Below are 24,362 nucleotides of genomic sequence, written 5' to 3' on the forward strand. Positions count from 1 at the left end.
CAAACCCAGCTACCTCTGACTTTACTGATAGTCTTTTTCTTTCCAGAAATGCAATCACATTTGACAAAATTAATATTGAGATCGTTTTGCTAGAGGGCTTATCCAAATATATGCTATATTAAAAATAGTCATGATATAAATATTTCTCACAAGAGCTGCAGCGATGGTGTGAATAAAAAACTCCCTTCTGAGATTTCAGTAAAACCAGATCTCACAAAGGATCTGAAAGAAAACAAACAAAAAACAAACAAACAGACATACACAAAGAGACACACAGAACAAACCTTATGTTAATCCGGTTTAGCAAAACAGTCACTATTTTGACACTATTTTATGAAGTACCATACTGTTCCTTCCCAGATGGAGTAGGAGAGATGAATCGGCTACAGGTTTCTCATAATAATGTCAGGGGTGGGGGGTAACTAAGCATGTTCCATAGCAGCTTAATCAAAATCAAAATTTCTAAATGCAGCAAAATGTTAGCACTGTCAAATGGCCAAGCACGCAAGAGGAATTTCTCTCTCCATGCCCTCCTACCGATACATACAAAGCCCCAAATACATCGGCTGGAATTTTTAAATCGTAAATTAGATATCAAAATGCTTACGGGCCTTACAATGAGATAACATCAGGAGGAACGGTGCGTGGAATGGATCTGGCATTCTCACATAAAGCATTATCTTTGGTACAAGTACACACGGCAGGGCATTTTGGCTTCGCTGGTTTCTTCCCCTCAGTCAGCAAAAGCGCAGATAAGAGACATAGGAAATAAGCAATTCTTTTCAGGGGGATGCAGGCATTTCCCATCCTTTGGCTTCTCTCTGATTCCATGCAGTCGAAAAAATATCCCCAAACATGAACAGGGCTTCTGGAATTCAGCTGGTGATTGTCTTGCTCTGAGACCAGGTCACACAGGAGTCCACCCTTTTCCTCTGCCTCTGTATCTCTGCTTTTCAAAACGGGGACCTGCAGCTGATTCGTGAGCTGCTCTTCGCTCCAGCAACGCACTGCTCGGGGAAGAGACCTGTGAGGTGCTGTGCGATGGGAGGGACCCAACTGCTGGAGGAGAGAGCCGACTTGCATCACCACGAGAACACTGAGCACAGACCAGCCTTCGAAGGCAAAGTGAAGTGATGTAACAGAAAATAAACAGCGTTCTGCTTGCACCGGGAGGCCCTTTAATTGTTACCAAAAATAGGACGGCTTTATGTCTTATTAGTGGGTGGGTGGGCGGGTGGGTGGAAGCAGTAATCGTGTGTCAGATCTCGGCAGTCTCAGAAACCTCTGGGAATTTGCTGTGCATGTAGCAAACGACTGGGTAAGAAAAACTCGCTTCGGAGCCAGCCCTGGCTGGAAAAATGAAGTTAAATGAAACTCTCTCCCTCCGCAGCATTTGGCTAAAACCTCGGTATTGCTTGCTGAATCCACCTGACTGATGCCATCGTTGAAAGACAAATAGGAACACATGGAGAATGTGACTTTCAGGGAATGAATGTGAGTAAATACTTTTCTGACACTTATCAACTCTTATGAATTATTGCCTTTCATAATCCGCGCCCCTCCCCGTGTGTAAGCCATCCCCTCCTTCCATGATGAGGGAGGAAATGAGAGTGTAGACTGCTTCCATGCATAATCCACCCTCCTCATTTCTCACACTCCCTTCGTTAGCCGTTAGCCGTAGGACCAGAAGCCTAAGGGAGATCTCTGCCAGCAGGAGGCAGCCAACTTTGGTTTCTCAGGGCCCTGGAAAGGGCCTGGTTTAGCCCAGGAGGCTCAGACAGGGTGGGAAAAGCACTGGATTAAGACCCGGAGCCCTGGCTCTGAGGTCCCAGTTCTGCCACAAACGAGCTGGCATTATCCCTGCATCTGTTCCCCTGTCTGTGAAATGGGGCTGGTAGCACAGGTGTTCCATAAATATCACGAACATTACATCAAAATGGCAGGCTATGTCACTCTCATATTTGATGGGAAAGAGAACATACCCTTGGAATAGGAAATTTATTTAAAGAAAAAAAAAACAGGCCTTGACATTGGGGCAGGGTGGTATAATCCAAGAAGGTGGGAAGACCCTTGGCTTGGAGGGCAAGGAGAATAGACCTTTGGTCCTCTTACCATGCTGAAGTCGGCCACCCTGGAGCTGGTGCAGCTGGCCAGGGGATGTCAGTCTACGGTCCTTCCTCCTGCTCAGCTTCTTAGACCGAAAGCAGTAAAAGGACTATTTGAGCAAATGTGTGATTATGACCAAACTCATCCTCCATGGGAGCTTGGTGCATTGGCAGTCTACCCCTTCCCTCCCATCACATGCCCCACGCTCACTGCAGTCACTTGTTTAATCTCTATAAGGTCCAGAGGTGGGGGGAGGGGACCAGTGGTAGGCATGTTCATTCTTGTATTTGATTACTGTCTGTTCACAGAAGACCCCGCAGTGACTCCAGTGCTTGGATGGCATTGTGCACGCGGTGGGCAAACAGTATGGCTGCTAGAGCAACAGCAGAGCATAGAGGCTATTCATGACCAGGACATGCTCACCCAAAGAAGCTTCACATCACATCTCAGAGTTATAATAGAGGAATTTGATCTCATCAAGAGGGTTAGAGGACAATTCCCTGAAGAAGTGATGATTGAGCTGAGTTCCCAGATAAGGGGGAAGAAAGAAAGAGCAGGAACACTCTAGGTGGGGCAAATAGACGAAAGGGTCTGGCTTTGACCCTAAGAACAGTGGACACCTCTGCAGTGTTTTAGGCAGGGAGTGCTTCTCCCTAATCTGCTTTGTGCTTCAAAAGGACCAGTAGATTATGATCATTAAACCAATTTTTGAGGGCATATAAATATGTTGTATTTTTACAGACAAGGAAAAAATCTTAATCCAAGAGAAGTAATGATTTTAGAATAGATTCTACTAATGTTTCACTGTCAAAGTCTCAATGGAGGGAGGGAGGATATGATAGTGTTTTTAGAAACCATGACCCATGGGCAAGCCCCACTTGAAATGGTAAAAGTGTCACTTAAAAGTTGGCTGCAAGCCAGATTTCTGTAAATTGAATCCTGTTTCAAGCGCACAGTGGAAACTTGCTCCATAGAATAATTATGTGGTAAAAATTTTATAGAGGATAGTTTTTATTCTAATCACCCATCCCCTAACTTAACTGACTTGTAAATGATGTGTTTTGTAATTATAAAATAAAGACCCCAAGAAAGTTCCGGGACCACAGAGTTCTCAGATCCAGTCCCCAAAATGTTACAGGTGGGGAAACTGAGTTCCCGAGAGGTGGGGAGCAGAGCTACCACTCTGTATGGGGTGACATTCTCACAGAGACTTGGTGAAACCAAGTGTGGTTAATCAGTGTGGTTAAACAGGATAATTCACTCACTGTGTTTCACTTTCAAATGTATCAAATTATCAAGATGGCTTGATCAGCCCTTGGCTTTGTACTCTGTAGACACGGTCAGAGACAGGGTGAGCAGTCTTTAATTTTTGACTTGACGAAGCCAGAAGGGCAAACGAATGAGGGAAAGAAATCATACCCATAACTTCAGTTTGCAGCTGTATTTATCTGGTGGTTCAGTGTGTCAGTTCAAGTGGAAAAAGGACCATGGGGAGGGGAGGGGGGACTCTAAGGCCAAATTACAATGGGCATTCTGAAAAGACAGTAACTTTTTCTTTTTCAATGGCATTTAAAGCCCAGACTTGAATTCCCTATTCAATGAAAACACCCACTAACCCACTACGATCAGGCAAAATTTTAACCGTGTAATGTGGAATGCTGTTGCCCTTTTAAGGGAAGAGAAACTGCCTGGCTCCAGAATTGGACCTGAGGAGGGGGCTAGAAACAGTAGTTTACAATATTGAATTCTTGAGGGGCCTAGAGAGGGGGCTCTTGTTGCTGATGAGACTTCCCTTCCCCACAACTCTTCCTCCTCCTCCAGGAAGCCCTGGTAGGGCACAGAGAGGATGTGGGAATCGGGAGCATGGAAGCTTAGGGGTTTCCACCAAGTTGGACACATTTAGGTAAGATTTGATAACCCACCTGTGGATTACGATGGGGGTCCTTGGGAGACTGGCCTGGAAAGGATGAAAACAGAGCCGGAAGGAGGCCCCGGGGGCTGGGAGGCTTGGCTGAGGAAGGCTGGATGTGCAGGCCCGCTGTAGAGGAATAGCTGAGTGGGTCCCCGGCTAGCTCTGAACTTTGCCGGATGTGTGACCGCAGGCTGCAATGTCACTTTTCTAAGCCATGGTTTTCTCTTCTGTATCATGAGGATAATAGTACTACATATTGCATGGAATTGTTGACAGAATTAAATGTATCTAAACTGTTTAGCGTGGGGTCTGGTACATGAGGAAGATTTGTTATCATCATCATCATCATTGCTGCAACGAGACTTGAACTCTGAACATGTGACTCCCGATACCTGGGAAGCAAAGCTCTCAAACAAAAATGGGTTTATCTTAAGTCTGTATTCACTCTAGGAAGCATGCACTTCTGGGCAGGATGACAGACTGTGACCTTGCCAAGAGTCTATTTGCATAAAGCAACCAAGGATCCTCCTGGGAAAGAAAGAACTCACCAGTGTGGGTGAGAGTAAGAACAGCCAAGCCCTGTCCAAGGACAATATCCAGAGCTGGAAAAAAAGAAAGTGGTTTTGGTGATGAACACAGGATGGGGATTGCTATCAGCCTGCTGCCCTTGAACATGCGTAAATTAGAAGGGGTAAGAAGAATCTACTTTGGGATCCCTGTACCAAAGGGGATTCTTTCTAGGTTAGTGGGCATCATGGCCTTGCACGTGGGTGCTGTGAGGACCTGCGCCCAGCACTGTGGCACCGGAGCTGCCATGGAGATACAACAGCATCCCCATCCAAGCCCGTGACTCAGACGTCACCAGAATCACTGGGGTTTCCACCAGGAGCAGCCCAACATTAGTGGCCCAGCAGCACTGACAGCCACACAGAGTTGGCAAAGGATCCCAGCAGAGAGCCAGAGCACAAGAGAAGGGAAAGGAGGACCTGGCGTGTGTTTGGGAGCACATGTGCGATGTTCTCTGGGCATCCTCGGAAACGGGACAGGGGCTTTGTGGAGGGGCTGGAGACTGTGGGAGAGATGATGAAAGCAGAGAGAGAGGAACGGCCTGTGCTGGTTCTGATCCCAGCTCTCCCCTCAGGCTGGCGTGGCCTAGGAAACACGCATTATGCAAGTAAACAAATCATTATTATGAGCCTCAAAAGCTCCAGCTTGGCCCTGCCTCCTTTTAAAAATACTCACACATGCAAACGGGTGTCTGTTCTTCTGTGTTTGTGTGTGTGTGTGTGTGTGTGCGAGCACAGTTGTGATGTAAAATGTTTCTTATAATCAGTCTATGACCAAAAAAAAAAAGAAAGAAAAAGAAAATGCTTCATTAGAGGATGCAAAAGATCTTCACCCACCCCAGAAGTCTGTGAAATGGCAGAGAAATGTCGATCTCAAAATGTCACTTACTGATTGAAGGCAGTAAGTAGACTGGTCAGAATATCATTTCTGTTATTTACTAGCTGTGTGACCTTGGGCAAGTTGCTTAGCTTCTCTGTGCCTCATTTTCTACATTGACAAAGTGGCAGTAATACCATCTTTACATTGGTGATATTAGGGTTAGTGATAATGCACGTGGAAGGCATGTCACAAAGAAGGCATTCAGCTCCTGATAGTTCTGCCAGAAAGTAGATGGGAAGTGGGAAAGGGCAGTGAGCAGAGGACCAGATTTTAAAGATTACTTAGAAGGAGTGTGTCACTTAGGACTCTTTGGTAGAAAGTGTCAGACATTGATTCTGCCAATCTTAGCATAAAAGGCCCTCATTGCCATGGTGACAGAGTGACTCACAGAATCCAAGGAAGGGCTGTCCAAGCAGGTTTCAGAATGGAGAAACTCATGGGAGCTTGGGGATCTAGGTGGCAGGAGATAAGGGACAAGGCCCTTGGGTGAATCCACTCCAACCAGTTCTTGTCCCCATGTTCCTTCCCAGAGAAGAGAGCCCGGTGGGCTGAGCTGGTTTCAGGTACCTGCCCATTTGCCACTGGAAAATGGCAGCAATCCCACCAAGAGTGGATGCAGTGGGAGAGGTGTGGCACCCTAAGGGAAACTTTGGTGTTACTACCAGAAGCAGAGAGGAGGGCTGGGCAGGCAAAACCGAGGGACACTCACTAGGGGACGGTATGTGTGCCAGCATCTCTTAGTTAACATCATATCCCTTGGCCCCAGCCTATCACCCCAACCAACCTCATGATTTTTATGAGAATGACCAGAGGACAATTTAGACAAACAGATATGGGTAATTTCTCAAAAGACAGCTAAACCCTTGTGTTCTGATTGTGGAATTGGGGCATTTTTGATTCCTATGGTCTAACTTTGGCCAAGAGAGGAGTTGGAAGGCAATAGGAATAAAGCTGACACTTACAGAATACGTATTTTGTGCCATCTGCTATTCTAAGCCCTCTATGTAATTAGTTCATTTAATCCTCATAACAATTCAATGGGCTAGATGTTCATTATTACCATTGTTGCTGTTGTTATTTCCTCTCCCCTTACGGAAAAGAAAACTTAGGGCCAGGAGATGAAGTAATGTACCCAGGGTCCTGCAGCTGGTGAGGAGCAGCATTGGGATCTAACCCAGGCATCTAAGTCTGATGCCCATGGTGTTAGCCACTATTGGGCACTGCCTCCCCAAAGGGTCAGTGAGATGCAGGATCCTGGGTGCTGCTTTGGAGGCCCATAATGTTTCTCAGGGAGGCGCTGCTCTTGTACTACAATTCCCAGCATGCAACTGGGCTATCATCTTAACCCCTTCCTCACCAGAAGTTCCTCGTGGTCATGGGTAAAAAAATTCTTAAGGGCAAATGTGGCAAAATCCGGTCTCCTTAAAGGATGATTATGCAATTGAGGCATGAATGCAGATGTAAGTGGGAGTGGATAGAGGAGAAGGTAAAATTCTAGTTTAAAATATCCTCTGCATTTTTTTAGTGTTTAAAGGAAGGCACTGAAAATTACTGTGGGGAAGATGGATTTTTAACTGAGAAATGTGTACCGTGATAATATCACTAAGGGCATTGTAAAGCACCCATTCTCAGACTTTGTTGCACTTTGCAGTCACTTGGAGAATTTCTAAAAATAATCAATGTTGGGGTCACATCCCTAAAGGTTCTGATTTAATTGGTCTGGAGTATGACCTGGACATTGAGGCTTTTAAAGGTCGCATGAAATTCTAAAGTACAGTACAACTTGAGACCTCTTGCTCTGAAGAAGAGAAATATTCAGGTGGGGGTCATAAAGATAAGCCAAATTGTGACTAGCTCAAGGAAACTTGTCAGAAAAAAAACAGGGAGACAGAACAGACTCTCGAGCAGTGGTTTTCAATCCTAGCTGCACATTAGGATCATCAGGGAAATGTTTCTAAAAATTATCTTTCCCCAGACCAACTGGAGTAACATCTCCGGGGATGTATTCTGGTGAAAGAACTGAACCCCAGAGCAGTGGTTCCCGAAGTGTTCCCAGATCAGGGCAGCATTGATATCACCTGGGGACTTGCTAGGGCTAGAGACTCTTGGGCCCCATTCCCAACAAATGGGAACAGAAACTCTGGGGGAGGGCCCAGCAATTTATGTTTTCATAAAGCTTCCCAGTGATTCTGACGCATTGTCAGAATTTGATAACCACTGCCCTCAACTGGAGGCTCCATGGAGACAGGAGCTTGGTCTAACAGTTTCACCGATGGTCCTAGCAAAGTAGTAGGCACAGAGAACATGCTTTCCGTAATCTGTTCCATTAAGGGCCCTCAATGAACCAGGCCTCCCAGTGCTTATGACCTTGTGCCCTCTCCCCTGGAAGCTGGACTGGCCTCTTTAACCAACAAAATGTGCAGAAGTGCCAGTTCCTGACCAGAGTCTTTAGATCTGGCAGCTTCTGCTTTCATACTTTTAGGAGCCCTGACGTGCCATGTCAGTAGTCAGGCTCCTTGTGAAGAGGACACATGGAGTTGGAAATCCTAAGTCTCCGTAGAGAAAGAAAGCCAGCCATCCCAGCACCCAGGCTGAGTTCAGCTCCAGCCAGATCTACCAGATGAATGCGGCCACAGAGTGACCCCTGGCAAGACCAACAGCAGGAACTCCCAGCTGAGTCCAGACCAGATCAAAGAGCTGTGAGCAAATAAAATGATTTTAAGCCGGTAAGTTTTGGGTGGTTGGTTAATGTAGCAACAGGAAACGTGAAACAATGCTCAAAACATACCTGTTGAATTAATAGTGAAAGTGCTGTAGGGACAGGGAGCTAGAACACAGCCTCTCTCCTTTGTCAAAGGAGGAAAAACAGGAGTTAGATAGAAAACAGGGACATACTTGCCAGTTGATGAAAAGGATGGTTAAGGAGGGAACTTTGACCAGAAACCATTAATACTGGGCCCACAGCGCAGTAGCAAAGGCCCACAGTGCCCAGGCAAGAACACAAGAATCAGAGGTACTAACTCTTACTACCACACACTGACTACAGATTATATGCCAGGCATGGATAAAACATTTTTCCAATATTAATTCTCAACAAATATTACATATTTAAAATATATAATACACATATAACTCATATAATATTCTATATAATTGTATTATATATTTGAATTATATATTAATTCTTCTCGACAGATTTGCGTAAGTACTATTATTACCCCATCTTACAGATAAGGAAACAATGCGACACTGGTGTGTCAGAACCAAGGACAAGAGAGAGAGGGTCAGTGGGTTCCTAAGGTGCTTGGAACTGTTTACTGGCCCCTTTCAATTGCTCTTCATTCATTGGTTCAACGTGTACTTCTGAATTCTCTGTTATGCATGAGGCATTGGGGAATGCAAAGACACAGAAATCTCTGTCTTCAGCAAAAAGAATGAATGCTGAGATTATAAGATGGTAGACAGCTCACTCTCCATTCTTAATTCTCTTTCTGCCTCTGTGGGAAGTAGAATTGTAGAAAGGGACAGATCTGAGTTCAAATTTTGACATTGCCACCTACTGGCTGTGGGATCATGGTCAATCACTTAGCCTCTGTCTCAGTATCTTTGTGTGAAATAAGATTAATGTTGACTTCACAGGCTTTTGCCAAGGGCTGGATGAAATCATGTCTATGAAAGCATTTTATCAACTCTAGTCTTTTACAAGTACAAGGGTTCTTATGATGTTCTAGTCTTGTTTACTAAATTGAATTCTACCCTCCCTCCCCAGCTGGCTCTTTTTTTTTTTTTTTAGATTTTATTTATTTATTTGAGAGGGAGAAAGAGAGAGCACGAGTTGGGGGAGGGGCAGAAGGAGAGGGAGAAGCAGACTCCTTGCTGAGTTGGGAGCTCGCTCTCAGGACCCTGAGATCCTGACCTGAGCCATAGTGAGACATTTAAATGCTGAGCTACCCAGGCGCCCCTCCCCCAACAGACTCTTATCTCTGATTCTTCCCCCTTTTTATTTCCCTTCATAGTAAAGGTAGCCAAGATTCATTTTAATCAGGTATGGTACAACAGGCAGACATAGAAATGACTGTCATGAAGGGAGAAGTTGTTGTCCTCGGCCCTGGAGGGTGAAACAGGAGGCAGGGCACCCATGCAGAGAGGCCACATGGAGAAGCACTAGGGACAGTCAGGAGGCAGAAGGCGTGAAGGGAAAATGTAGACAAGAGCCTTTATTATGCTAGTTTGAATGACCACAGTGGGCTTTGGGACACAGGAGCTGTCCCTCATTATTAGGTGCCTGCTTCTGGGATGATTAGGGCAGGTGGACAGTGGCTCACAGTAGGAGAGCCCAGTAGAGGAGATGGTTGGGGAGATGGACCCTGCCTTGGCTGGTTTGCACATGAAAGATATTCTCTCAGATGAGTCGTTTACTATCTCTAAGAATCGGTTAACTCTGGAAGGGCAGTCCCTCCAGGGTCAGGAAGGCCCCAGATGTCAAACCATCAGAACATAGAAAATAAGATGTGTTTAATACACTCTTCCAACCACTCCTCAGTAGGAAGCAATTGACGGGGCTCTAGGAGAACTAAGAACAGTGTGCAAGCCTGGGGAACCACCCCATTAGGAGTGGTGGTCTGTAAGGAAGGGAGTAGGAAGGCCAGTGAATCCAGTGGGATTTTAGCTCTGACGTTCTTTAGTTTACCAAGATTCCAAGCCCATCACAGAGTGAAACCCAGGTGAATGGGATGAAAGGTGGCAAATTATGCTTTAAAAAGCCTCCTTGAAGGCAGGATCTGCAATTTATGTATCTTTTTATTCCCTTCCTTGGATGATCATTACCTAGGAGAAACAGCTAAAATGGTCCTTGTAAAGGAGGAAATACAGTTTAGATGTGCAGGCTGGGATTTTCTTTTACTCTTAAAAAATAAACTTTGTTTTGTTTAATTTTTATTACTGCAGTTTAGTATGCTGAATCTATACATGTTCATAATTGTCTTCCATGTTGAATAGAAACTGAATTTGGCATGGACTGGGGACTATTGCTTGCGGCCCCAAAGAAAGAGACCCTCTGGCTCATGCTGGCGGGAGAAATTGAACGGTCCCTGCTTTCTTTCCTTGGTTACATTTTCAGGGGAGGAAAATTGATGTAACTGATGATGAAGACGATGATGATGGTGCTGCTGCTGACAAAGAACACTTAGCAGGTGCTTACAGCGTGCCAGGCACTGGCGTAGGTGCTTTGGAGCCTTACCCCATTTAATCATAACAAACACAGTTTGACTACTATTGACTCCCAATTTATAAATGAGGGAACTGAGGCACAGAGGCCAGGCAGCTTGCCCAAGATAAGAGGTCCACCTGGCTTACAACAGAGACATTCGCACTCTTCCTCACTCCACAGCACTGTCTCCTTGCTGCAGAGTGGTTTCCTGGAGCAAAGGTGACCTCACCTTATTCACACAAGAGTGGGCAGGAACTGCGGGGTGCGGAACCCTTGGGAGTGATGACTATTGAGCCCTTGTTCTGGTCTGGCTGTGTAACCAGGGCTGACCCTTGGAAGAGCTGTGGCTTATGGGAAGTTTGTCTCTAGGACGTGGTAGAAAGAGAAGGGGCCAAGATCTGGTTCTGTCTGGGATGAGCTGAATGACCTTGTGTATCGCTCTTGACATGGAGACTCTGCTTTTCAAAGGAAGTGCTGGGGCTGGATGAGCTCTAAGGATAGGTACATGTGAGCTGCCTCTGCCAGGAATCCTACTGGAGAGAAATCATTGGAAAGGCAGGGAGAGTGTTGAGCAGATTCTTGAATGTACAACAGCAAGTTACTAATAGCCATTTGGGTGCCCTGAGGAGTTGTGAAAACATTGGCCTAGTTGCCTCCTGCTTCACCCTGGCTGCAGCCGTTGGACTGGAGATGCCAACATCCTGAAACTCTTGGAACCTCCACACACAACGAAGAATTGTCCAGCCCCAAAGCTCTTAGCGTTCCCACTGAGAAGGAATAAAAGAAGTTCTCATAGTGGGAACATAAAAAACTTCTTTGTGCATTTTTCTGAACATTAATCAATAATCCATTAACCCAGGGAAGCTGAATGCTCTGCATACAAAATCCAAAACAAACTGACGGATCTCCTCTGGCAAGAACTGTAGAGGCTGTGTGGCCGTGGACAGGCATTTCATTTCCTCAGGTCTCAGTTTCTCCCTCTTTATAGCACTAACATTCTAGAACTTCCAAACTTTTCTCCTCAGGTAGGAGAAATACCTTGTCAAAACAGAGGCTTGAAAAGACTTTGTTTTCCTCATTTTGTGTATAGTAGATGCATGTACTACAGTTAGCCAAAATGCACATGGCAAAGTTTATTTTAGTTTTTTAAAAGATTTTATTTATTTATTTGAGAGAGAGAGAGAGAGAGAAAGCAAGAGACAAAGCACAAGGGAAGGGGTTGGGGGAAAGGGTGGGGCGGGGGGGGGGAGAAGCAGACTCCCCATTGAGCATGGAGCCTGATGCGGGGCTCCATCCTAGGACCCCAAAATCATGATCTGAGCCAACGGCAGACGCTAACTAACTCAGCCACCCAGGCGCCCCACACATGGTGAAGTTTAAATCAAAATACCAAAGCATACTCTATCGAGTACATTGACTGTAGTTAACAATCCCATATTGCTTATTTGAAAGTTGCTGGGAGAGTGGATCTTTTTTTTTTTTTTTAAGATTTTATTTATTTATTCGACAGAGATAGAGACAGCCAGCGAGAGAGGGAACACAAGCAGGGGGAGTGGGAGAGGAAGAAGCAGGCTCCTAGCGGAGGAGCCTATGTGGGACTCGATCCCAGAACGCTGGGATCACGCCCTGAGCCGAAGGCAGACGCTTAACCGCTGTGCCACTCAGGCGCCCCAACTGGGAGAGTGGATCTTAAAAGTTCTCACTACAAGAAAAGAAAACCTCTTTTGTGGCTATACATGGTGACAGATGTTAACTAGATTAATTGTGATGATGATTTTGCAGAACTATATATAAATATCGTTATGTTGTATACTAGAAATTAATGTAATATTATAGGTCAATTGTACCTTAATTTTAAAAAAGTGTACAAAAACAAATGATCCAAGAATATTTTTGATAAAGTATGATTTTAGCTATTCAGCATTTTCTTTAGAAATATATTTGAATTTTTCAGAGCCAAACACCAAAATGCAGGGAAGGCCTTGGTAAAGAAAAAAAAAAAAAAAAAAAAAAGAAGGTTATTAGTGAATAAAACAAATATAATTCTCAGTCATGGGCAAGATGAACGTAATTGAGCCAGAAATATGATTTGGGGTGGTACTAAAGGAGAGCAGTGCCTCTGGGAGGCGTTGCCCTAGGGAGAACTTGTTTATTGGAATATAAAGCTGAAAATATGATTATCCTCTTTTCTTCTTCTTCTTTACTTTATGCCTGAATCACTCCCACGGTAGTTATAGGCATTTTTTTCTTAAAAGAGACACTTCTTCACCATTTCAAGGAGACCATTGAGTGCTTTTTTGTTTGGTTATTTTGGTTTAAGGTTCTGAAATTGAAGGAGAAACCTGCAACTAGACTGTTCGTGCTTTGGAAACGTGAACTTCATGATGTTGGATTTCAAGCTTGTTGCTTTTGCCTTATCCCTTTAGAAAGGCCCTGTTTTGTTTTGTTTGGCTCTGTATGCTCATTCTGGAAGAACTAAGAGCTTTCCATTGCTGCCCGTGACTTGTGGCCTGTACTACACCCGTTAAGTTTTTGTAGGAATGATGATCCCAGAAGCTTGGAATTTAACCCAGAGCATGGCAAGGGAATTATGAACTGGTTATGACCATAGGATTAGTGCCCTGCTGGCCTGGAGCAAGGAGAAACATGGACAGCAGGGGAGCGTCAGGGCCCTGCACAGCCCCTCTCCCGCCCACATGTTTGGCTCTGCCTCGACTGCTCCCAGCGGTGGAGCCAGGGAGGTGGAAGAACCAGTACTTGCTGGACCAATAGATCATTTCACCTGCCCTGCAAGCCAGGCATTATCATCCTCACCCTGCAGATGAGGAAAACACAGGCTCCCAGAGGTTCAATGACTTGCCCAGGACCATTTAGTTTGGCTTCAAACTGACTTTTGTCTGTTTCCAAAACGTTTATCATGTGATTCCTTATTTTTGATGTATATGAAATTGCGGACAGTTCTTGAGGTCTTGTCCATGTGAGGCGAGAACTGTGCAAGATGTCTGTATAGGGTACAGCATTTGGGGCAAGGAAATGACTGAGGCTGATCCAGCCCTGGCTAGGGAGGCTTTCAGGGGAGGCCTGGGGGAACCTTTGGGTCATCCCAATCCAGTAGGATACAGTCTAGCATGGTGGTTATGGCTCAACTTCTGGCATTGGCATCTGCTAGCTGTGCAACTTCGGGAAAACTTTTAAACTTTCTTATCCTCAGTTTTCTCACCTGTAAAATGGAGACATCGGTACTTGTCTCACAGGGTTGTTATGAAGAGGAAATGAGATAACGTAAGAAAGTGCTTAGCACTTAGCAAGCTATTATTATTTGGATCTGTCTTTCACTATCCAAGGTACCCTTACAAGCACACCCCTCCGGAAGCTGTCAGAATGACAGAGAGGAGAAACCAGTCCTGGCCAGGGGGGAGAACAGCTTGGAATGGCTGCCTTCCCGGCCCAGACTATACCCTCAATCCCAGGCCTCTGTGATGGATAACCTCTGTCTAGTCTGAGGGTAAATCACAGGACCCTGAAGGGACACCGTCCAGAGGTGGCATTCCCTTCTATCCCCTCCCTAGAGAGTTGCCAGGTCTCAGAGGGGCTCTCAAATGACGGCATCAACACCCTGAGATGGTTTTTCCAGGAAAACAACACTTTCCCCTTTTGTTACTTTTCTAGACCAACATTGAAGTGAGTTGTGATGGACATGGGTCCTCCTTAAATGAAGTGTTCGTCACCTGACATTTGACAGTAATCATGCCACTCAGATTAGAACTAAGTAAATGCTGGCTTTTTTTTTTTTATTATGAACAATTGAATCTTAGTTCTTACTCAGCATAGTATCTAAGTTCATTCATTCAACGAGTGTATGCTAAGTGTGTTTTCCATGTGAGGCACAGCCCAGCACTGGACATTCAGTACAGGGCATGACCTGCAGAGCTCCTGCCTTGGAGCATTGCAGAGTCTAAAGGAGGAGTCAAGAATTAAGTAAGAGGAAGCACAAAGTGACAGAAGGCTGTGTTAGGGGATGACCAGGTCGGTGGAGCAGCCATAACAGCACAGAGTCTCGACTGAGGTGTCAGGAAAGTTTAAACTAAACCCGGAGGGCTCCATTTCTGTTTCAGTCTATCCTGGCAGCCTCCTCAAGGTCCCTAGATTGCCTGTGGATGTCAGGTGGCTGCAGTGGTAGAGAGCGTCCCACTGTAGTCCCTCTGCTTCCAAAGATCTGGGAAACCTCCTCACTCCTTTGCTTCTGAATCCTCCCCAAATGGTCAGGCATCTGAGAAATGGTTTCTGGGGTAAACCAGGGAACACAGAGTATAATGTGAAATAAGGAAAAAGTACAAGAAGAAAAAGGTTTCGTGCCTCTGTAGGGAAGGAAAATCTTTCTCTTCTACTCTCTTAGGTTCTTTACCTGAGCCCTGCAAATTAAACTGACAAAAGGCAAATTAACGAGAGTTTTTAAAAGGATTTAATTATATACTTATGCATAGGAGTTCACAAAGAAACATGACTTAAGCAGGTGTTAGAATTTGGGGTTCATATATCACCTTAACAAAGGGTGACACTGTGTGGAGAGAAGGCTAGACAAAGGAAAAGGGGTTTGAGGCTTTTGGAATGTGGGTAAGTTATGAGAAGGTGGCTGGGAAACATGGTAAATAAGAGTTGTTTAGGGGCGCCCAGGGGGGCTCAGTTGGTTAAGCGTCTGCCTTCAACTCAGATCATGATCCCGGGGTCTTGGGATCAAGCCCCACATTGCTCAGCAGGGAGTCTGCTTCTCCCTCTCCCTCTACAGCTCTCCCTCTCCCTCCCCCTCTCTCTCTGGCTCTCTCCCTTAAATAAATAAATAAAATCTTTAAAAAAAGGAGTTGCTTAGTAAGGTTTGTTTTGTAGATAAGAGTCCTCTCAGGTGATAACAGTTGTCCCAGAGCAGCTCTTTTCTTGGCACTGGAGGGGTGGCCACATTCACAAATGAAAATTTATATTACATTTACAAAGGGAGATGTGTGCCCTGCATTTAGACAGGAAGGGAAAGGGCAAAGAGCCAATCCCTTTCAGCTCAAAACAAACCTTATTCCGAAGTGGCACATTTTGGGGTGACATCCTCTGATCTCTTTCACCAGGCCCTGTGTAGGTATTGAGCCCTGTGCTAAGAACTTTTTATGTGTATTTCACTCTATCATTTATTTCTCATTACAACTCTATGAGGTAGGTGTTCTTATGCCCATTTTTCAGGTCAGGGAACCAAAGCTAGAGAGGTGGAATAAATCAGTCATAGAGCCAGCCAACCGCAGAGCTAGGATTTGAGCCCAGGAAAATGAGAAAATTAATTGATCCTTTTTAGTAAAGGCAAGTTTTTGCAGGGGTGAGGGTCGGAAACACCACTGTTCCTGAAAAGGGGCGTTTAAAAAGCACTAAGAAAGGGATTCTTGGTAGGAATTGTAAGTCCTCCAGCACCTAGAAGTGTGGGCCACAGGAGGAGCTCCACCAGCAGGAACTGAGTACAGTAGAGAGGGAAGGCATGAAGAAGGGAGTATGGGGAGAGGGAAGCCTCTCAGTCTCTCCCAACTTATCCCAACCATACAGGCTCTTCTCCCACCAATGCCAGTCAAAGTCCAGCTGCCTGCACCCTCCTCTCTTATATCTGCCTGCTCCCAGGAATTTGGGGAGCTTGGTGGCTGGTTTCCATAACTCTGGTCCCTAAAATCCTGATTCTCAAGGCACTTGACAAAATACAAGGAATGCTCTAAAGTATTAGCTTTAAACATCAATGTTCAAAAAACACAATAATCTATTAGCAGCAGCAGAATCCGATTCCCTCCACAGGCAGGGTAAACCTGAAGCAAAATGTGAAGTTGGTTTTCACCCTGTGTTGTGTTCCTTCTCTCCTTCCCGCCTGGCCACACACCAGCAGGGCCCTTCAACCTGGGTTTGCTATTTTATCTCCCTGTCTCAGCTACCGGGAAATTATCTGATAGGATACAATGTATGAATGACAATAAGTGGTTCCTCCAAAGCCATTTGTATCAAAATAGAGCACAGATGCCTTAAGCTAGTGGCTTTTAGACTGTATTTCTTGGGCTTTGCATCTAATTCCCTAAAACACTCCCTCTCCCTGCCTTTCCTCCCTATAAATACACTTTGACCAGAACAACTCGATTCAGGTGAGATTTCATTTGAATTATCAGTTACTTAGGAGATGCTCTGAGCCCAAAGAAGTGAAACTTTAACAATGGCAGAGGCAATTGTGGTGTCGTGGAAAGAACTCTGAAGCCACTAAACACATGAAGAGTCCCCGTTCTGCTCCTTCCAGCTGTGCAGTTTTGTGCAAATCGCTTGATTTTTGTGGAGCTTTGGGGCCTGACCTTGCCGGAGAATTGGGAGCATTAAGAGAGATCCTGTAGAGTGACATGCAATTGTGAAAGTTTGCTGTGAACCACTTTTCAGGCATTGCTGACATGCAATGAAGGAGATGTTTGTGAGGAACCCCTGAAACTCCTCAACTCATGCTGATTAAGTGGCCACCTCGTCACAGGACTATTGATTTAAATCTTAGTGTCGGAGCACTTGCTTCCTCAACAACTTAAACTCCTTGTATTTGTCAGAATTCCTTTTGCCACCCATCTGGTTCTCCAGTATCTAATTAAAATTTGGGAGTTTTGTGAAAACTCAGCAGGAACACTTTTTATGGAATGTTTTCTCCAGTGGAGCAGATTGTGCTGCCCCTCTGGGTTAGTCCTCAAACAAATTCGACCCTCGGCCCTGTAGCCTGCATGTGGAAAGGCAGGGAAAGCAGAGCTGAGCTGTGGGGAACGGTGCCAATTGGACTGCCTCATGCTTCTGACTCATTAGTGTGTCAACAGAAGCATCTCCTCTATCCCCCTATTTTTTTGCAAGGAAATGCTATTAGTGAAACAAGGTCCAGGCAGAAGTATTGCGCTGACATTGTGATCAGGCTTAAAGGCAAAGCAGAGATGATATCCAGGTATGCCTTGGTCACTGGATCCAAGGGAAGAAATAACATTAGAAAAAAAATGGGAAGGGAAAGTCTAGGCACCTAAAGTAGGGCAAATACCACATAATAATAGATAGCTTTTACTTACTAAAACTTTGCTGTTCTTGACATTGTGCTTTTAAAGAAATTAACTTCATCTATGATTGCTATATAAGTCAGGGTAGGCTAACTGCCATCACACACATTCCCCAAATCTCAGTGACTTAATACAGTAGAGGCTGATTGCTTACTCAGAGCCCACCCTCCTCAGGACCTTGGAGTCCTCCACTGGACTCTGCCTCCCAGCAGCAGATGAGGGGAGAGAGAGAGGGTGCATGTGGGGATGTTCTCAAGTGAGCTTTTCTTCAGGTCTAGCCCTGGATATGGTGTGTATCACGTCTGCTTGCATTGCATTGGTCAGAACTCAATCTCATTGTCCTTTACCAGGAGAAAAAGGAGACAAGATTTGGGGACTACATAGTGTGTGCCATCACAACCATGGCACCCTTTCTCAAAGATTCTTTAAGATTCCCTTGTTTAATGGCCTCTGCTATGATATGACTGCAGGGACATCTACCACATTTTAGACTTGGGGTCAGGGAATTAAAACCTACACCATTACCTCCATGTCCCACTAAACAGGGATGGCCCCAATGTGTCAGCTGATGATCCCTATTCTGTGTTCCAGGCATGTAGAACTACAAATATCCCCATAAACTTACCCTGTTCTTCAGGCCTTCCCACTCATTGTTCTTTTAGCCCAGATGGGTCTAGAATTACTGGTATGTGCCTAGACATTGGGAATTTTTTAAAAAAGATTTTATTTATTTATTAGAGAGACATGGAGAGAGAGAGAGAGAGAGAGTACGAGTTGGGGGAGCAGCAGACAGAGAGGGAGAAGCAGACTTCCCTCTGAGCACGGAGCCTGACACCAGGCTCAATCCTAGGACCTGAGGTCATGATTTGAGCCGAAGTCAGATGCTTAACCGACTAAGCCACCCAGGTGTCCCGGGAATTTTTTTTAAGCTCTCTAGGTGGATCTACTTTATGGCCAGGGAAGAGGACCAATGAGAGGATTTGTTAAATGAATGTACTTCTTACTAATCAAGATTGGTGAGATTTTGAGGAGTCCACTCTCACGACCAGGATTATTTCTCTGATTGTTCTAGGCTGACTTGGGTATGTTTTCAAGGGCTTTTAACACCTTTAATTTATTCCTATCATAGAGCTAATTAGTCCATATTAGGTGAGAGACCAGCCTGGGGCATGTTACCCTAACGATTTGGAAGACTGGCTATTCCCAATGTGCTGTCATAGCTCTTTAGACCTCCCTGGGGCCACCACTACCCTACAGGACACCGAAGGGATGGCGGTGGGTTCTGGGTTTTGCCCCACGTCTAAAATGTGGTACAAATAGCACCTTTCAAGGTATTTCTGTATTCCAAAGAATATATGCTTCTTTAAATCTTGTCGCCTCTGTACTCCACCACCATGCAATTGTAGATCCCCAAAATGGCCCTGCCTTTCTATGACATTTCCTACCTCCCTTCCCTTGCATGAAATCTGTGTCCGGACAAATGAAGGTTGCTCAAGGCTGAGACCACTCAGCTCCTCACCAAGGAGAAGGCCCAGACTGCCCGTGGACAGCCCCCTGCTGCAGCACCGTCATGTGCATAGGACTCACAGAGTTCAAGCCTAGCTACCAGATTGGTGCCACTCTGATGAGCTACTAGGGGAGAACAATGACAGTGTGAATGAAAAACACTACTATGAGTGCTGGGCCAGGTACGGGGTCTTCATCAAGCCATCAGTTGGGACAGTGGGGGATTTCCCCCAAGGAAAACTATGGGTTGGATGAAATGTGATACCCAAAGAAGGGCATCTCCCTGCTCCACTTCTTGTCCACTTCTTGCCCCTCCCTGTGTGTGCCCATGGCCCTCTTCCCTGACCCCATTTTTATTTTATTCACCTTTCCCTTGCCATTGAGCTTTGAGTGTTGTGTATTACATTTGCTAGAAACCTGAGGAAAACAAAAAACAAAAATCGACTCTGTCATTGGTGATACTGTTTGCTTTCCTAGTATGCCTATCTGCTCCTCTCCCTCTCATCCTTGAAGGTTCTGCTCAAATGTTACTTCCTTGAGCTCAAGCTCAGGGTTTCTAGGCTCTCTAGGGGAGAGAGCAGTCAAGACAAGGGTTCTCAGCATGGTGTAAGGCTGATGCTGGACTTGCCGGTCTGGCCACCCAGGCACCATAGACGTGCCTGGGATAGGCTCTGTGAGTGTGTGTGTAAACCGGCTAGTGATATAACGCTGGAAGCACAGTTCTGTTTGGTGCAGAATCTCTTAGCATTGTCAATGGCTGTCTGTCTTGGTCCTGGAGCAATATCTAAAAAAATAGAGGCTCATTCTACACAACTTCATTTCTTTTGCACCAGTGTAAATCTGTACCAACAGCAGATGGCAGAGCCCTTAGGTAGACTGACCAGACTTTCTGGGTCTTCTTCTTTGAGGCCATATTAACTAATTAGCAATGAGCAGGTTGCTCTTGCTCTTACTGATGGGCCGAGCACACTAGTAAGAAAAGTAGGGTGGATCATTGATCAAGAATGAAACTTCAGGATCATTATGTTTTTCTTTTATCAAAGTATAATTGACATATGACATTATATTAGTTTCAGGGGCACAACATAATGAGTCAGTATTTGTACACATTGGGAAATGAACACCACAGTAAGTCTAGCTCCATCCGTCACCACGCGGAGTTACAGAATTTGTTATGGCCTGAGCCCTAACAGAAATGGGGCCTCATTCTGAACCAAAAGCAGAGGAAGCAAGACTACCAATTAAATTGTTGAAACAGAGACTTTTAATCTGATACCTCATTTTCTTCCTCATATCTCTGACGTGCTGAACTCCTTCAACGAATGTGCCCTGAGGGCTAGAGACATGGGTCATGCTGGGTCATGGCAGGAAACGGGGTGGGGAGGTCCATGCCCTCAAGGAACTGCTGGTCTGCAGCCAGAAGGTCTTGCTCCATTCTCGCAATCTCTCTTTTGCAGATGTCTGGCTGTGTTAGAGGGACTTCAAAAGCAGCATTAACATTCCCCCCTGGAGAACAGAACAGTTAGTAATCAGTATAGAAAGAAAGGAATGGTTGCTACTCTGGTACCCATGAACTGAATGATGAACGTCTTGGTCTCACATCTGTTTTCTCCATGTGAGAAGCAGTCAGCTTCCCTGATTCCATGCTGTTGAGGGCGACTTTTCCATTCTTCTCTCTTGGAAACAGAACTTAATGGGAAGCATCAATTGGTGGGCTGGAGGCACGAAGAATTCTCAGGATAATGTATTTAATTTCCCCCTTGAAATCAAGTCACATTTATTAAGTGTTTTTTTATATAGGAGGCACGGAGCAAGGTGCTTCACATACATTATCTCACTTAGTCTCCTGTAAGCCTCCCAATCGCCCCCTGAGTGAGGCATCATTAGCCAGCTTTACAGAGAAGATAAAAGGAGAAAGATGAAATAGTAGCTCAGGGCTCTGAAAAGTGCTAATTCACTTCCAGGGGATGAATACGTTTACTGTCTAGTTTCTATTCGATGGATTTCAATAAGCAGGTTTAATATTAATACCTGCCTCACATTTGCATAATCTTTTCAACTTTTCAAAGCACTGTTACCTTTTTCATATCTTGCGTGACACTCATGCTAGCTCTGCGCTGTGATAGCAGTCTAGGACTACTTGATGGCGTCTCTTTTTCTAGCCTGAATCTCTGCAGAGAAACTTGCTTTTTAAGCCAATAGAGACCTTGCTTCCAGAAATCAAATCTACATCTTCATCTGCAGGGTCTCCCTGGGATGGCGTAGTTGGCTGCTTAGTACAAGCAGCAGATACCGGCACTCATAGCAGGGCTGATTGCTATGGTTACATCTGCCCCCAACATTCTCAAAAACTCCAGATTTTAGAAATTTAAGTGCCTTTACTACCCTGCCTTTGTCCAGATCTTCTTGCCACTCAGTTTGCCGCAGTTAATGAGAGCCAAGAAGAAAGAAAGAAAGAAGAAGGAAAAGAACATTTGTGTGCTTGTGCACTGAGGTGCATTTATTCTCAAAAAACCCCCAGAAACGGCCTAAATGAAGCAGGGAGGGGGTGACGGGAGATGAAACATAAAGCAGGTGCTTACTTAATTGCTGCAGCTGGCGTCAAGAGTTTGGCATAATTTTTCTCCTCGTTTTATTGGCACTGGTGTTCCTTTAACTTTTTCGCTGAAGCGTCTGAGAGGAGTCTAGGAACCTACTCTGTTCTTGGTTTTACAGAAAAGCAAGCAAAGCAGTTTTCTTAAAACATTGTAAGTAAACACAATCCTGAGGATTCTTTTTTTCTTCAAAACAACTCATTGATTCTAGAAAGGCAAATTGGCTTAAATGCCATTTGACATCTTATTTGATTCTGCCCTAACTGCCATAGGTCAAATTTTTAATTTGTTACCAAAGACTTAAGTCAACTTGTTCAGACTCACGTGTGTGATGTGGATTTCAGAATTGTATGTGTGAGGCCAAAACTTGCTAAGGTGTTTTCTTTGGAAAAGCAAGTTGTTAAATTCTCCAGTTGATGTGGCACATTCATTTTGCTGTTTGGCTTTTCTCCTTTACGTGGTGAAGGGACAAGTCGCAAAAATATTGGCTGCAAGTTACTTTATGTGCTGTCATTCCACAAATGTTTATAAAGCGTAAACCCTGTGCCAAAACCTTTTGAAGAATAAACAATGTGCCAAAAACAATACAAAGAATCATGAGGCCTGCAAAGATAAGGTCTTTTCCTTTCAGCAGATTGGGTCATGGAAGGAAAGGGAAACAAGTACCAGGAACAACATAACGTAATTCCAAGAGAAGTAACAGTAACACGTCAAAGAAAAACACATATAGACCAGTTACTTTTGATGGCAGATCTAACTTAAAGGAAAAAATTCTTCTTTTCCCCCCTTTAGTAAAGTAATTCAATTTAAAGAATACTGTTCAGTTACTGTATCAGTATCAATTAAGGTGATATTTTGAATTTCCACACATTTACCATTACTTTTTTTTTTTAAGATTTAATTTATTTATTTGATGGAGAGATAGAGTCAGAGAGCACAAGTGGGGGGTGGGGGGTGGAAATGGCAGAGGGAGAAGGAGAAGCAGGCTCCCCACTGAGCAGGGAGCCTGATGTGGAGCTTGATCCCAGGATCTGATCCCAGGACCCCGAGATCATGACCTGAGCCCAAGGCAGACGCTTAACCAACTGAGCCACCCAGGCACCACCCCCATTTACCATAACTTTAGATTGTCTTCTATTGACTCTAATCTGTATATATATGATATATATTTGTATATTTTATATATAAATATGTAATTATATGTTATATAAATATATTTATATTTTCTATATATATAATTAATACTGAAAAAAATATCTTGTTGGAACTTTATTTCAGTTTGCATTTCAGGGAGGGGGACAGACAGGTTGTAGTTCAGAGAGGGCTTTAAGAGACCTGGGTTCTGGTCTTGTTTTCTCCTTCACCACTTGTGTTCTGGGTCTGTGAGGGCTTAGTTCAGAATCTATCCTTTCAGTCCAGCGTTAGCGTGATACCTCCTGTTGTCCCAAGGAGTGAAGGAAGCTGGAGGCGTGAGGGAGGAGGAGGGATGCCGGAAGAGAGACAGGAAGTACGGGACTTGGGGGGAGACATTCCAGTGCCTCTCTGCTCTGTCAGCCTTTCTCTTTAAATACCGCAGTATTTTTAAACGGCCATGAGGTCAGGGCTACTTAACAGTTTGTGGTGGGTTTTGATTCCTTTAAATTACCAGTGGGTGTAGCATTGGCTCTGGAAGATGGGGAGCATGGTCTATCAAAAAATATCAGAAAGATCTACAAGGTGACTAAAGTCTGTGCTGAGTTGTGTCCACAAAGCCTTGAGAGCAAAAGAAATGAGTTCTAAGGAACGGATGGAAGGAAATTGGGGACAGTGTGGAGTGAGAGAGGAATGCCATGTCTTTCCGTGGTTCTTTACTGATGGCATAGCCAGCAATCCATCCAGGCCCTGGTTAACCACATGCCTTGAGGTTGCTGCCTGCTGGTCCCCCAGCAATCCCCTCCCTTCACACATCACTGTCTTTCCTCAGATGCTCCACTCACCATGTTGCTTCCTAAGCTGTGATTTCTCATGAATCCCTGTTACCTGTCACATCTCATCTCAACTTTTCAGCTCAGGGTTTGTTATTTTAGCTCAGGAAGAATGGTAATAAAATAGGAGATCTAGCTTTTGCCTTGGCCTTTGCAGTTTTCAAGCTGGTGACTCTGGGCATGTTCTTCAGCTTCCCTTGCCTTTGTTTACCCGATCAATAAAATGACTGGGGACTCCAAATGTAAATGGTGTCTTAGAACTGCTTATCCACCATGACTGCCCCAGTCTATACTTCCCAGGGGTGCCCAGGTTCCGATACGCTGGCCCACACTCCTGATAGGATCTATACTCCCAAGACGGCCTTGGGTCCCAAGTTTGGGTTTTACCTAAAAATGTCATTGCCCTAACTTGCCAAGACCATCTCCTATTATTCTCAATGGCATTCTTCTACTCCAGACTCGTGGGTAGCCTCAAGGACTCTTAACAAACTCAAATGATTCCATCCTAGCTGCTCTGGCTCTGAGCCACTACAGCTGCCAGAA

The 24,362-nt window shown here is 44.8% G+C and overlaps 1 protein-coding gene across 2 annotated transcripts in view; it reads right to left on the reverse strand.

Annotated features, from left to right (window-relative positions):
- LGI1 (leucine rich glioma inactivated 1) overlaps positions 1 to 1,086 on the reverse strand; it is a 38,143-nt gene extending 37,057 nt beyond the window's left edge. For both annotated transcript variants that reach the window (XM_040623746.1, XM_008696263.1), the window contains exons 1-2: positions 617 to 1,086; positions 151 to 222 (exon numbers count right to left, since the gene is read on the reverse strand). In XM_040623746.1, the coding sequence (XP_040479680.1) occupies positions 151 to 222; positions 617 to 1,083 (539 nt within the window). In that variant the 5' untranslated portion in view covers positions 1,084 to 1,086. The remainder of the gene's footprint in view (positions 1 to 150; positions 223 to 616) is intronic.
- Positions 1,087 to 24,362: the final 23,276 nt, after the last annotated feature.

The sequence above is a fragment of the Ursus maritimus genome, unplaced genomic scaffold (genome assembly GCF_017311325.1).
Source record: "Ursus maritimus isolate PB19 unplaced genomic scaffold, ASM1731132v1 scaffold_7, whole genome shotgun sequence".
NCBI classification, from domain to species: Eukaryota; Metazoa; Chordata; class Mammalia; order Carnivora; family Ursidae; genus Ursus; species Ursus maritimus.